This window comes from Salmo salar, chromosome ssa29 (genome assembly GCF_905237065.1).
Source record: "Salmo salar chromosome ssa29, Ssal_v3.1, whole genome shotgun sequence".
Taxonomy (NCBI): domain Eukaryota; kingdom Metazoa; phylum Chordata; class Actinopteri; order Salmoniformes; family Salmonidae; genus Salmo; species Salmo salar.
The window spans coordinates 16,901,671-16,917,500 of NC_059470.1; the positions used below are offsets into that span (position 1 = coordinate 16,901,671).

Here is a 15,830-nt window from a genome sequence, read left to right on the forward strand (position 1 = left end):
GTGTTGAGTTGCCTTTGATTGGGAGTCCTATATAGTAGTGTGTGTTTTTCCTTGGGGTTGTGGGTAGTTGTTTTTGCACTGCGTTTTGTGTGCCTGCAATACTGTTCCTGTTGTGTTTATTGTTTTTTTTCCTGTGGATGCTTTACTTGTGTTTATTAAAAATATGAGTATCCACATTCCCGCTGCGCCTTGGTCCATTCCTGACGACAGACCTTACACAAGGGGAACCGGAGGAGGGCGCCCCTCCTGCACCAATTGTGGTCGACGAGGACACACGGCCGATCAGTGCTGGGGGGGTCCCTCTGGGAGTCGAGAGGGCAGGCAGAACACTCCTCATTCATCCCAGGTGAGTCAGCACCACACTCACCCAGAATCCTCTGTTGGTCACGTGTTTGTCTTAATTTTTTTCCTTGATTTTGCTCCCTTTTCCCAGCATAAGGCGCTAGTCGATTCAGGCGCAGCTGGGAACGTTATGGATCGCGGACTAGCCCTTAAGTTGGGAATTCCGCTGGTACCGTTAGATTCCCCTTTCCCCGTGCACTCCTTAGATAGCCGACCATTAGGGTCAGGGCTGATCAGGGAGACCACGGTGCCACTGGACATGGTAACGCAGGGGAATCATAAGGAACAAATTAGTTTCTTTATTATCGACTCACCTGCGTTTCCAGTGGTGCTGGGGGTGCCCTGGTTAGCTAGTCACAATCCTAAGATTTTGTGGAAACAGGGGATTCTCCAGGGATGGTCAGAGGAGTGTTCAGGTAGATGTCTAGGTGTTTCCATTGGTGCCACGTCGGTGGAGAGTTCAGACCAGGTTTCCACTGTGCGCATTCCCCCTGAGTATGCCGATTTGGCTCTCGCCTTCTGTAAAAAGAAGGCGACTAAATTACCACCTCATCGACCGGGGGATTGTGCGATAGACCTCCAGGATAACGCTGCGCTTCCTAAGAGTCACGTGTACCCATTGTCCCAGGAGGAGACATTGGCTATGGAGACATATGTCACGGAAGCTCTGGGGCAAGGGTACATTCAGCCCTCCATTTCACCTGTCTCCTCGAGTTTCTTTTTCGTGAAAAAAGGGGGGAGGTTTGCGTCCATGCATTGATTATAGAGGTCTCAATTCTATCACAGTGGGGTTCAGTTACCCGCTACCTCGCATTGCTACCGCAGTGGAATCGTTTAAACGGAGCGCGTTTTTTCACGAAACTGGATCTCAGGAGCGCTTATAATCTGGTGCATATTCGGAAGGGAGACGAGTGGAAAACCGCATTTAGTACCACATCGGGCCACTATGAGTACCTCGTCATGCCGTATGGGTTGAAGAATGCTCCAGCCGTCTTTCAATCTTTTGTGGATGAGATTCTTAGGGACCTGCACAGGCAGGGAGTGATTGTGTATATCGATGATATCCTTATTTACTCCTCCACACGTGCCGAGCATGTGTCTCTAGTGCGCAAAGTGCTTGGTAGACTGCTGAAGCATAATCTATACGTCAAGGCTGAGAAATGTGAGATCTTCAAAAAAGCCGTTTCCTTCCTGGGTTATCGCATTTCCACCTCAGGGATGGTGATGGAGTGTGATCGTGTTAATGCTGTGCGTAATTGGCCGACTCCCACCACGGTGAAGGAGGTGCAGCGGTTTTTGGGTTTTGCCAATTACTACCGGAGGTTTATCCGGGGTTTTGGCCAAGTTGCGGCTCCCGTTACCTCACTTTTGAAGGGGGGACCGGTGCGTTTGCGGTGGTCGGCTGAAGCGGACAGAGCCTTCAACCAGTTGAAAGCGCTGTTCACTGATGCGCCCGTGTTGGCGCACCCGGACCCCTCTTTGCCGTTCATAGTGGAAGTGGACGCATCCGAGGCTGGGGTGGGTGTCGTTCTATCACAGCGCTCGGGTGCGCCACCGAAACTCCGCCCCTGCGCTTTCTTTTCTAAGAAGCTCAGTCCGACGGAGCGTAACTATGATGTGGGGGACCGTGAGTTGTTAGCTGTGGTTAAGGCTCTGACTGTGTGGAGACATTGGCTTGAGGGGGCTAGACACCCTTTTCTCCTCTGGACTGATGACTGGAACCTGGAGTATATCCGGGCAGCCCGGAGACTGAATCCGCGTCAGGCAAGGTGGGCCTTGTTTTTCACCCGATTTCAGTTCAGGATGTCATATAGACCAGGCTCTATGAACACTAAGGCTGACGCGCTGTCCCGCCTCTATGACACTGAGGATAGGCCCATCGATCCTACTACCATCCTTCCAGCCTCTAAGCTGGTAGCACCAGTAGTATGGGAGGTGGACGCGGACATTGAGCGGGTGTTGCAAATGGAGCCTGCGCCTTCAAATTGTCCTACCGGTCGTAAATACGTTCTGCTTGGTGTTCGTGATCGATTGATTCGATGGGCTCATACGCTACCTTCGTCGGGTCATCCTGGGGTGGCGAGGACAGTGCAAGGCCTTAGGGGGAAGTACTGGTGGCCCACCTTGGCTAAGGACGTGAGGTTTTATGTCTCTTCCTGTTCGGTATGCACTCAGAGTAAGGCTCCTAGGCACCTTCCTAGAGGGAAGTTACAACCCCTCCCCGTTCCACAACGGCCGTGGTCTCACCTGTCGGTGGACTTTCTTACCGATCTTCCCCCGTCTCAGGGGAATACCACGGTTCTGGTAGTTGTGGATCGGTTTTCTAAGTCCTGCCGTCTCCTCCCGTTGCCCGGTCTCCCTACGGCCCTACAGACTGCGGAGGCTCTATTCACCCATGTCTTCCGGCATTACGGGGTGCCGGAGGACATCGTCTCTGATCGGGGTCCCCAGTTCACGTCCCATGTATGGAGGGCGTTTATGGAGCGTCTGGGGGTCTCGGTTAGCTTGACCTCCGGTTATCACCCCGAGAGCAATGGGCAGGTGGAGAGAGAGAACCAGGAGGTGGGTAGGTTTCTGCGGTCGTACTGCCAGGACCGGCCAGGTGAGTGGTCGAGGTATTTACCCTGGGCTGAGGTGGCGCAAAATTCACTCCGCCACTCATCCACTAACATGTCGCCTTTCCAGTGTGTGTTAGGCTACCAGCCGGTCCTGGCACCATGGCATCAGAGTCAGACCGAGGCTCCTGCGGTGGAGGAATCCCTTAAACAAGCAGGAGAAAGGCAAAAGAGGAGCGCTGACCGCCACCGCAGTGAGGCTCCCATATTCGCACCGGGAGACAGGGTCTGGCTCTCGAACCCGAAACCTGCCCCTCCGCTTGCCCTGCCGGAAGCTGGGTCCGCAGCGTGTAGGGCCCTTCAAAGTCCTGAGGAGAATAAACGAGGTGTGTTATAGATTAAAACTCCCTTCTTATTATCGTATTAACCCCTCGTTTCATGTGTCTCTCCTCAGGCCGGTGGTCCCCTACAAGACGGTGAGGTGCCGGAGGTCCCTCCGCCCCTCTGGACATCGAGGGGGGCCCGGCGTATACAGTACGCTCCATTCTGGACTCAAGACGCTAGGTGGGGGGCCTGCAGTACCTCGTGGACTGGGAGGGGTACGGTCCGGAGGAGAGGTGCTGGGTCCTGGTGGGGGACATACTGGATCCATCATTGTTAGTTGATTTTCATCGCCTCCATCCGGATCGCCCTGCGCCTCGTCCTCCGGGTCGACCTCGAGGCTGGTGTCGGCGCGTCGGGGGGGGGGTACTGTCACAACTACTGCCGAGGGCGGTTCCTCTCCCTGTTCGGGTGGCGCTCGGCGGTCGTCGTCACCGGCCTACTGGCTGCCATCGATCCCTTTTTCGTTTTTCTGTTAGTTATGTCTTTATGAGTTACACCTGTTTCCCATTAGTAATTCGTTTTATTATTTAACCCCGCCTCTCCACCTGTTCTGTGTGCGGGCTTGTTACGTGTCGTCACTTTGTATGTTTTGTGGTACATGTATTTTGGACTTTGGGGTTATTGTTTCGCCCTGTTGTGTTTGGACATATTTCCTCAGTTTTCAGTACTTATTAAATGACATATTGTACCAAACATTTTCCTGCTTCCTGCGCCTGACTCCACACCCACAAAGCCCAAAGTGTTACAGCAGACTTTGTGAAATTAATATTTGTGTCATTCGCAAAACTTTTGGCCACGACTGTACATATATACACATACCCACATATACATATATAAACATGCATACATATAGACAAACATACACATACAAATACACATACATATATACATATATAAATATACATATCTTTTTGAAATATATTTTCCTTTATTATTTTCCTTTAACCCTTCCACCCATCCCCTAATTGGAGTAAACTAATGGACAACAACACTGAGGCTTCTACTTCCAGCTTATACATGCTATATACATTTTACAGACACAATGTATTTTACAATAGTTATATTATGTTTGTTTTTGTCCTGGCCTTCCTCTATTTATGATGTCCATCCAGTTTGATTTGCCATATATTTGTAACTGTGCTATTTCACAAAAGTTCTGAACCTATATACATTTTACAGACCCCGTATGTTTTACATTTGGTATCTTGTTGTTATTAGTCCCACCCTTCAGCTCCATTCAACCCCTTCTCTGGACTGTGGTAGTAACGGAAAGACAAAGGTGTAATATCTCTCTGATAGTGGATGTAAGCCTGCACGTGGAGCAGAACACAGTAGAGCACCCTTACATAGAGAAAGCTCAGTTCTTTTATGATAAGTTACTATAAGTCAAATACAGAGATACCCCCCCCGTCTGAATGGCACACATACACAATCCATGTCTCATTTGTCTCAAGGCTTAAAAATCCTTCTTTAACCCGTCTCCTCCTCGTCATCTACACTGACTTGAAGTGGATTTAACAAGTGACATCAATAAGGGATCATAGCTTTCATCTGGAAAAAAGCAGGTGTTCATAATGCTTTGTACACTCAGTGTATGTTTCATGACTGAAATGCACATCGTATAAGAAGGTATCCTGTGGTCCATTGTGGCTCAGTTAGTAAGGCATGGAGCTTGAAATGTCAGAATTGTGCATTTGATTCCCGCTGGGAATGTATGTTTAAAAACATCTCCCATTATATTCTGGTGCAGCTTTGAGAGGAGCACAGCTCTGTCTCTTTACTGCCAGTTAAGGTATAGTGTTTTATGTTGGAAAAGCTTCAGAATCAGGGCCACCAGAGTAGACACACACAGACACGGAGATAGAGACAGATCCTCACATTCATTTCCTCGTGAGCAATGGTCTGACCACAGCCTGAAATAGCCTGGGACTGGCAGAGACAGAGAGCAATACTGAATTATTGAAGTTTCTCACTCCATCTCAATCTCTCTTTTTCTCTCTGACCCATCTCTCTCTCTCTCTCTCGTTCAGATTCCATCCCCTCAGTTATCTGTGCTATAGACCCTCCGGTAGTGTACTCATCTGGCTCTAGCACAGTTAAACCATGACTAATTTAATGGGAAATTACATCCAATTAAAAGGGGAGATTGAAACTAATGAGGTGAATAATTGGGGTACAACAGGTATCAATGCAATGGATGAACGGTTCGTACTCAAACCTGTAGTTCAGCTTGCTGGAGTTTAGGGGAGATTGTAAGCGCTGTGCCGTGACACCACCTTCACTAAGACCTGATGTGTCTGTCACACCAAAAGCAAAGAAAGCTTTCTGGTATTTGTATTACTATCGATGGACTTTGTTCAGAAAAGATAGGCAGGGTTGGCACCTGCTACATCTGCTGCCGAGAGGTTCCGTCATCAATTTGTAATGACAGAGGTACTGACAGGACTGTTAAAGGTTATATAGGTGTATAAAAGGGAAGGCTGAAAGCAATGAGGTGAATACTTAAGGTACAGCAGGTATCAACGTAAAGGGTGAACGGTTCCTATGCAAACCTCTACAACAGTCTGTTGGACTAGAGAAGGCCGATACAGAGGCTCTCACAGATACACAGCATTCAAATACAGATACACTCACGGGACTTGGACTCTGGTGAGGGAGGGGAGATGTTAGACACAGCCAGATCACTCTTAGACTTCTTGGGTTTCTTAGGATGGATCTGCCAGGGCTTCTCATTACTCCTGAAGTCACGACGTCCTTTACTCTCTGCTGGGAGGAGATGAACAGAGCAAAGTACAGAGAGATCATTGATTAAAACCTGCTCCAGAGTGCTCAGGACCTCAGACTGGGGTGAAGGTTCAACTTCCAACAGGACAACAACCCTAAGCACACAGACAAGACAATGCAGGAGTGGCTTGAGTGGCCCAGACAGAGGCCAGACTTAAACCCAATCTAACATCTCTGGATAGACCTGAAAATAGCTGTGCAGCGATGCTCCCCATCCAACCTGAGAGCTTGAGAGGATCTGCAGAGAAGAATCTGAGAAACTCCTCAAATACAGGTGTGCCAAGCTTGTAGCGTCATACCCAAGAAGACTCAAGGCTGTAATCGCTGTCAAAGGTGCTTCAACAAATTACTGAGTAAAGGGTCTGAACATTCACAGTACCAGTCAAAGGTTTGGACACATCTACTCATTCAAGGGTTTTTCTTTATTTGTACTATTTTCTACATTGTAGAATAATAGTAAAGATATCAAAACTATGAAATAACACATATGGAATCATGTAGTACCCAAAAAAGTGTTAAATAAATCATGATGACAGCTTTGCACACTCTTGGCATTCTCTCAACCAGCTTCATGAGGTAGTCACCTGGAATGCATTTCAATTAACCTGTTAGGGTTAGGGGGCAGTATTGACACGGCTGGATAAAAAACGTACCCGATTTAATCTGGTTACTACTCCTGCCCAGTAACTAGAATATGCATATAATTATTGGCTTTGGATAGAAAACACCCTAAAGTTTCTAAAACTGTTTGAATGGTGTCTGTGAGTATAACAGAACTCATACGGCAGGCCAAAACCTGAGAAGATTCCATGCAGGAAGTGGCCTGTCTGACAAGTTGTGTTTATCTTGGCTCTTTTTATTGAAGACTGAGGATCTTTGCAATAACGTGACACTTCCTACGGCTCCCATAGGCTCTCAGAGCCCGGGAAAAAGCTAAAGGATATCGAGGCAGGCTCTGGCTGAAACACTTTATCGCGTTTGGCAAGTGGCCGATCAGAGTACTGTGGGCTTAGGCGCGTGCCCGAGTCGACCGAATGCTTTATTTTCTTTCCTCTGTTTACCTAAATGCAGATTCCCGGTCGGAATATTATCGCTTTTTTACGAGAAAAATTGCATAAAAATGGATTTTAAACAGCGGTTGACATGCTTCGAAGTACGGTAATGGAATATTTAGAATTTTTTTGTCACGAATTGCGCCATGCTCGTGACCCTTATTTACACTTTGGATAGTGTCTTGAACGCACGAACAAAACGCCGCTATTTGGATATAACGATGGATTATTTTGGACCAAACCAACATTTGTTATTGAAGTAGAAGTCCTGGGAGTGCATTCTGACGAAGACAGCAAAGGTAATAACATTTTTCTTATAGTAAATGTGACTTTGCTGAGTGCTAAACTTGCTGCGTGTCTAAATAGCTAGCCCTGTGATGCCAGGCTATCTACTGAGAATATTGCAAAATGTGCTTTCACCGAAAAGCTATTTTAAAATCGGACATATCGAGTGCATAGAGGAGTTCTGTATCTATAATTCTTAAAATAATTGTTATGCTTTTTGTGAACGTTTATCGTGAGTAATTTAGTAAATTCACCGGCAGTGTTCGGTGGGAATGCTAGTCACATGCTAGTCACATGCTAATGTAAAAAGCTGGTTTTTGATATAAATATGAACTTGATTGAACAAAACATGCATGTATTGTATAACATAATGTCCTAGGGTTGTCATCTGATGAAGATCATCAAAGGTTAGTGCTACATTTAGCTGTGGTTTGGGTTTATGTGACATTATATGCTAGCTTGAAAAATGGGTGTTTGATTATTTCTGGCTGGGTACTCTGCTGACATAATCTAATGTTTTGCTTTCGTTGTAAAGCCTTTTTGAAATCGGACAGTGTGGTTAGATTAACGAGAGTCTTGTCTTTAAAATGGTGTAAAATAGTCATATGTTTGAAAAATTGAAGTTTTTGCATTTTTGAGGTTTTTGAATAACGCGCCACAGGATTACACTGGCTGTTACGTAGGTGGGAAGATTTGGTGCCACCTAGCCCAGAGAGGTTAACAGGTGGGCCTTGTTAAAAGTTAATTTGTGGAATTTCTGTCCTTCTTAATGCATTTGAGCCAATCATTTGTGTTGTGACAAGGTAGGGGTGGTATACAGAAGATAGCCCTATTTGGTAAAATACCAATCCATATTATGGCAAGAACAGCTCAAATAAACAAAGAGAAATGACAGTCCATCATTACTTTAACACATGAAGGTCAGTCAATCCAGAAAAAATGTAAAAACTTTGAACGTTTTTTTCAAGTGCTGTTGCAAAAACCATCAAACGCTATGATGAGCCTGGCTTTCATGAGGACCGCCACAGGAATGGAAGACCCAGAGTTACATCTGCTGCAGAGGATAAGTTCATTAGAGTTACCAGCCTCAGAAATTGCAGCCCAAATAAATGCTTCACAGAGTTCAAGTAACAGACACATCTCAACAACAACTGTTCAGAGGAGACTGTGTGAATCAGGCCTTCAAGGTAAAATTGCTGCAAAGAAACCACTTCTAAAGGGCACCAATAAGAAGAAGATACTTGCTTGGGCCAAGAAACACGAGCAATGGGCATTAGACTGGTAGAAATCGGTCCTTTGGTCTGATGAGTCCAAATTTGAGATTTTTGGTTCCAACCGCTGTGTCTTTGTGATATGCAGAGTAGCTGAACAGATGATCTCCGCATGTGTGGTTCCCACCGTGAAGCATGGAGGAGGTGGTGTGATGGTGCTTTGCTGGTGACACTGACAGTGGTTTATTTAGAATTCAAGGCACACTTAACCAGCATGGCTACCACAGCATTCTGCAGTGATACACCATCCCATCTGGTTTGCACTTAGTGGGACTATCATTTGTTTTTCAACAGGACAATCACCCAGCACAACTTCAGGTTGTATAAGGGCTATTTGACCAAGAAGGAGAGTGATGCATCAGATGACCTTGAATGAGTAGGTGTGTCCAAACTTTTGACTGGTACTGTATATCAATGTGATATTTCAGTTTTTTATACATTTGCAAACATTTCTAAAAACGTGTTTTTCTTGTCATTATGGGGTATTGTGTGTAGATTGAGGGGGGAAAATGATTTAATCAATTTTAGAATAAGGCTGTAACGTAACAAAATGGCGAACAAGTGAAAGGGTCTGAATACTTTCCGAATGCACTGTATGTGTGGTACATGTGTGCGTGATTGTGTGCATATGCATATACGTATAATATTGCACATTATGTGAGGATCTGCGTGTGGGTCTGTGTGTGTATGTGTGTGTGTTCCTACCTGCAGAGCTCTGGGCCCACAGTGCGGCGGAGCCCGACAGTGTTCTGTGCAGCTTGCCGGGGCTGCCTTGCTTGGTCTGCAGGTGATTGATGAGAAAAGGAATAGGGTGATCTGGGGTCTCGCTTATCAGACTGGTCATCATCTCCTAGCAGGACAGAACAGAGACACGTCAGACAGATGGACAGAGAGACAGGGGAGGAGAGAGAGAAAGAAAGAAAGAAAGAAAGAAAGAAAGAAAGAAAGAAAGAAAGAAAGAAAGAAAGAAAGAAAGAAAGAAAGAAAGAAAGAAAGAAAGAAAGAAAGAAAGAAAGAAAGAAAGAAAGAAAGGGGAAATTAAGAGTGGGAGAGACACAGAGAGAGAGACAGAGAGAGACAGATAGAGAGAAAGTGACAGACACAGAGAAAGACAGAGAGAGAGAGACAGAGAGACAGAGAGAGAAGGAGATAGATGGGGAGAATAGAAAGCAGTTAGACAGATGGAGGAGATGAGAAGGTGAGCGTGGGATGAATTCCGATTGAGAAAAAAGAGAGGGCAGACCAGGTACAGTGAGGGAAAAAAGTATTTGATCCCCTGCTGATTTTGTACGTTTGCCCACTGACAAAGAAATGATCAGTCTATAATTTTAATGGTAGGTTTATTTGAACAGTGAGAAACAGAATAACAACAACAAAAATCCAGAAAAACGCATGTCAAAAATGTTATAAATTGATTTGCATTTTAATGAGGGAAGTAAGTATTTGACCCCCTTTCAATCAGAAAGATTTCTGGCTCCCAGTTGTCTTTTATACAGGTAAAGAGCTGAGATTAGGAGCACACTCTTAAAGGGAGTGCTCCTAATCTCAGTTTGTTACCTGTATAAAAGACACCTGTCCACAGAAGCAATCAATCAATCAGATTCCAAACTCTCCACCATGGCCAAGACCAAAGAGCTCTCCAATGATGTCAGGGACAAGATTGTAGACCTACACAAGGCTGGAATGGGCTACAAGACCATCGCCAAGCAGCTTGGTGAGAAGGTGACAACAGTTGGTGCAATTATTCGCAAATGGAAGAAACACAAAAGAACTGTCAATCTCCCTTGGCCTGTGGCTCCATGCAAGATCTCACCTCGTGGAGTTGCAATGATCATGAGAACGGTGAGGAATCAGCCCAGAACTACACGGGAGGATCTTGTCAATGATCTCAAGGCAGCTGGGACCATAGTCACCAAGAAAACAATTGGTAACACACTACGCCGTGAAGGACTGAAATCCTGCAGCGTCTGCAAGGTCCCTCTGCTCAAGAAAGCACATATACATGCCTGTCTGAAGTTTGCCAATGAACATCTGAATGATTCAGAGGACAACTGGGTGAAAGTGTTGTGGTCAGATGAGACCAAAATGGAGCTCTTTGGCATCAACTCAACTCGCTGTGTTTGGAGGAGGTGGAATGCTGCCTATGACTCCAAGAACACCATCCCCACCGTCAAACACGGAGGTGGAAACATTATGCTTTGGGGGTGTTTTTCTGCTAAGGGGACAGGAAAACTTCACCGCATCAAAGGAACGATGGACGGGGCCATGTACCGTCAAATCTTGGGTGAGAACCTCCTTCCCTCAGCCAGGGCATTGAAAATGGGTCGTGGATGGGTATTCCAGCATGACAATGACCCAAAACACACGGCCAAGGCAACAAAGGAGTGGCTCAAGAAGAAGCACATTAAGGTCCTGGAGTGGCCTAGCCAGTCTCCAGACCTTAATCCCATAGAAAATCTGTGGAGGGAGCTGAAGGTTCGAGTTGCCAAACATCAGCCTCGAAACCTTAATGACTTGGAGAAGATCTGCAAAGAGGAGTGGGACAAAATCCCTCCTGAGATGTGTGCAAACCTGGTGGCCAACTACAAGAAACGTCTGACCTCTGTGATAGCCAAAAAGGGTTTTGCCACCAAGTACTAAGTCATGTTTTGCAGAGGGGTCAAATACTTATTTCCCTCATTAAAATGCAAATCAATTTATAATATTTTTGACATACATTTTTCTGGATTTTTTTGTTGTTATTCTGTCTCTCACTGTTCAAATAAACCTACCATTAAAATTATAGACTGATCATTTCTTTGTCAGTAGCATGGACCCCTGCAAATGTACAAAATCAGCAGGGGATCAAATACTTTTTTCCCTCACTGTAGCGGTCAGGCAGACTGACAAAATTCGGGAGGAAAGTGGGAGGGAGATAAATAGAGAGGGAGAGAGAGAGCGATTGAGGAAGGAAGACAGAACATAGAGCAGCCAGACAGACGGACAAACAGACTGGGGAGAGGGAGAGAGAGATGGAGAGGAGAGAGAGGGGGAGGTGAAGATGTAGGGAGGTAGGAGAGAGAGGTAGAACAAATCAGACAGGCGGGTGGACAGACAAGGGCAGAGAGAGATACAGAAAGAGGAAATAGAGAAAGAGAGATGATTAGAATGGGGAAACAGAGATGTAGGAGAAGTGGAGCGAAAGGAGAACAGGTAAGGGAGAGGTAATGAAGATGAGATGAAGAAGAGAAAGAGATCTGGACAGAAAGCAGAAGGAAAAGGAGAGAAGGGAGAAAGATAGAGAGAACAGAGGAAAGACGACAGAAGTTAAAGAGAGAGGTAGCAGGGGTTGAGGTCACCTGAATTGGCATGCTGCTCTGACAGACTGTCTGATGGGTATTCGCTAACTGAACTGCCAGTCATGACATGCCTAATTAGATACAGCACCTGCATCCCAAATGGCACCCTATTCTCTAGATAGTGCACTACTGGGAATAGGGTGCCATTTGAGGGTACAACCACAATCCTTGACAAGCCAAACCATGACAGCCAACATGTTGTTCAAAAAGTGATGATGAACAAGAGCATTCCCATGAAATATGTGCTCAGTACAGAAATACCTGCATTTTAGTCATGACAGCTTCACGCAGAGGAAAAAAATCATGTGGAATTTAACCTGATTCGAAACACTATACAAACCAGCACCACTTCCAGCACAGTGAGTATAATTCAGCAGCTACTGATAATAAACTACATTCTACATTCTTAGAAGGGCTCTGCAAAGTGTGTCTATTTCCGTGTGTGTGTGTGTGTGTGTGTGTGTGTGTGTGTGTGTGTGTGTGTGTGTGTGTGTGTGTGTGTGTGTGTGTGTGTGTGTGTGTGTGTGTCTGTGTGATATCAGGGCTATGGGGGATGAACTCTGCTTGAAACTCAGTCAGATTAGCTGAAGCTAACACCAGAAATGCAGTAGAGGGCTGGGCTGGTGGCACCTACGCAGCATGGACCTAGTGCTGGGTCCACTGACTCAGTGCCAGGTCTGGTATAGCATGGACCTAGTGCTGGGTCCACTGACTCAGTGCCACTCAGTGCCAGGTCTGGTATAGCATGGACCTAGTGCTGGGTCCACTGACTCAGTGCCACTCAGTGCCAGGTCTGGTATAGCATGGACCTAGTGCTGGGTCCACTGACTCAGTGCCACTCAGTGCCAGGTCTGGTATAGCATGGCCCTAGTGCTGGGTCCACTGACTCAGTGCCAGGTCTGGTATAGCATGGACCTAGTGCTGGGTCCACTGACTCAGTGCCACTCAGTGCCAGGTCTGGTATAGTATGGACCTAGTGCTGGGTCCACTGACTCAGTGCCACTCAGTGCCAGGTCTGGTATAGCATGGCGCTTGCAACGCCAGGGTTGTGGGTTCCATTCCCATGTGGAACCAGTACAAATGTATGATCTCACTACTGTAAATTGGTCTGAATAAGAGCTTCTACTAAAATGTATATTTGTGTTTCTGTGTGAGAACGTGTGTAATACCTTAGTCAGCTATGCTAGTCTTGACTGTGCAGAGAGTACAGTAGGTCATTGGTCAGGGGGACATGCCTGCCTGGGCTTTGTGTTGTGTGCAGAGCAGCTTAAATGGCAACAGCAGTAGGCTACAGTACATCTCAACCAGCGAGAGAGAGAGAGAGACCTCACAAATTCCAAAAGACTCACTGACATGGGATGCTCTGCCAAAAAAGGGTGACGTCTTAAAAGAAGCAGTGTTGTTGAGGAATCAAAATCCCCTGCAGCTACAGTGATAATCTCTCCACGTTAAGAGATAATCTCTCCACATGTTAAAGCTGAATGATTTAGCTGCTAAGGCTGTTTCACTACTGAAACACTGTCAAGTACATAAGCAGAAGCTCACATATACTGTACCTGCAAGCACATACACACACACACTGACTACTTGTTATTGAAACACACGGGGGGGGGATCAAGATCAAGATCAAAAGGCGTTTGCGATACAAGTACTAAAGTGAATTTCTGCTGTACGCGCAGCACTCAATTATAAACCCACTAACGATGGTGGGATGTAACAGTTGTAATTAGTGTTTCGTAGCTCCGGTGGGTTGTGTGTGCTCTGGCACTGGGTCTATGCTGAGTAGGTGCCACCAGCCCACCCGTGAGTGTGTGTGTGTGTGTTTTATATCTGGGCTATGGGGATGAACTCATGAACTCTGCTTACACCAGAAATTCTACAATGCAGTACAGGTCTGGGTGGCCCCTACCCAGCTTAGTGCAACACACTCACACACTAGAGGTCGACAGATTAATCGGAATGGCCGATTAATTGGGGCCGATTTCAAGTTTTCATAACAATCGGAAATCGGTATTTTTGGACGCCGATTTGGCCGATTTGGCCGATTTATTTATTTATTATTTGTATTTTTTTTAGACCATTATTTAACTAGGCAAGTCAGTTAAGAACACATTCTTATTTTCAATGACAGCCTAGGAATGGTGGGTTAACTGCCTTGTTCAGGGGCAGAACGACAGATTTTTACCTTGTTAGCTCGGGGATTCAATCTTGCAACCTTACGGTTAACTAGTCCAACGCTCTAACCACCTGCTTTACATTGCACTCCACGAGGAGCCTGCCTGTTACGCGAATGCAGTAGGAAGCCAAGGTAAGTTGCTAGCTAGCATTAAACTTATCTTATAAAAAACAATCACTAGTTAACTACACATGGTTGATGATATTACTAGTTTATCTAGCGTGTCCTGCATTGCATATAATCGCTTAGGGACACATTGCTCCAACCATAAACATCAATGCCTTTCTTAAAATCAATACACAAGTATAGATTTTTAAACCTGCATATTTAGTTAATATTGCCTGCTAACATGAATTTATTTTAACTAGGGAAAATGTGTCACTTCTCTTGCAAACAGAGTCAGGGTATATGCAGCAGTTTGGGCCGCCTGGCTCGTTGCGAACTGTGAAGACTATTTCTTCCTAACAAAGACAGCCGACTTCGCCAAACGGGGGATGATTTAACAAAAGCGCATTTGCGAAAAAAGCACAATCGTTGCACGACTGTACCTAACCATAAACATCAATGCCTTTCTTAAAATCAATACACAGAAGTATATATTTGTAAACCTGCATATTTAGCTAAAAGAAATCCAGGTTAGCAGGCAATATTAACCAGATGAAATTGTGTCATTTTGCATTCATTGTATGGTATATGTCAGAGTCAGGGTATATGCAACAGTTTGGGCCGCCTGGCTTGTTGCGAACTAATTTGTCAGAATTTTACATAATTATGACATAACATTGAAGGTTGTGCAATGTAACAGGAACATTTAGACTTAGGGATGCCATCCGTTAGATAAAATACGGAACGGTTACGTATTTCACTGACAGGAAAAATGTTTTGTTTTCGAGATGATAGTTTCCGGATTCGACCATATTAATGACCTAAGGCTCGTATTTCTGTGTGTTATTATGTTATGATTAAGTCTATGATTTGATAGAGCAGTCTGACTGAGCGATGGTAGGTAGCAGCAGGCTCGTAAGCGTTCATTCAAAAAGCACTTTCGTGCGTTTGCCAGCAGCCCTTCGCAATGCATTGCGCTGTTTATGACTTCAAGCCTGTCAACTCCCGAGATTAGGCTGGTGTAACCGATGTGAAATGGCTAGCTAGTTAGCCGGGTGCGCACTAATAGCGTTTCAAACGTCACTCGCTCTGAGACTTGGAGTAGTTTTTCCCCTTGCTCTACATGGGTAACGCTGCTTTGAGGGTGGCTGTTGTCGATGTGTTCCTGGTTCGAGCCCAGGTAGGAGCGAGGAGAGGGACGGAAGCTATACTGTTACACTGGCAATACTAAAGTGCCTATAAGAACATCCAATAGTCAAAGGTATATGAAATACAAATCGTAAAGAGAGAAATAGTCCTATAATTGCTATAATAACTACAACCTAAAACTTCTTACCTGGGAATATTGAAGACCCATGTTAAAAGGAACCACCAGCTTTCATATGTTCTCATGTTCTGAGCAAGGAACTTAAACGTTCGCTTTTTTACATGGCACATATTGCACTTTTACTTTCTTCTCCAACACTTTGTTTTTGCATTATTTAAACCAAATTGAACATGTTTCATTATTTATTTGAGGCTAAATTGATTTTATTGAT

The 15,830-nt window shown here is 45.4% G+C and overlaps 1 protein-coding gene across 2 annotated transcripts in view; it reads right to left on the reverse strand.

The window, feature by feature from the left end:
- The window catches only part of cssa29h8orf34 (chromosome ssa29 C8orf34 homolog), a 170,877-nt gene that overhangs the window by 121,345 nt on the left and 33,702 nt on the right, over nt 1-15,830 (reverse strand). Inside the window, exons 2-3 of one of the 2 annotated variants that reach the window (XM_014181035.2) lie at nt 9,379-9,523; nt 5,916-6,044 (exon numbers count right to left, since the gene is read on the reverse strand). In XM_014181035.2, coding sequence (XP_014036510.1) covers nt 5,916-6,044; nt 9,379-9,523 — 274 coding nt within the window. Of the gene's footprint in view, nt 1-5,915; nt 6,048-9,378; nt 9,524-15,830 lie in introns of both variants that reach the window. The other variant, XM_014181034.2, reaches the window with a different exon arrangement.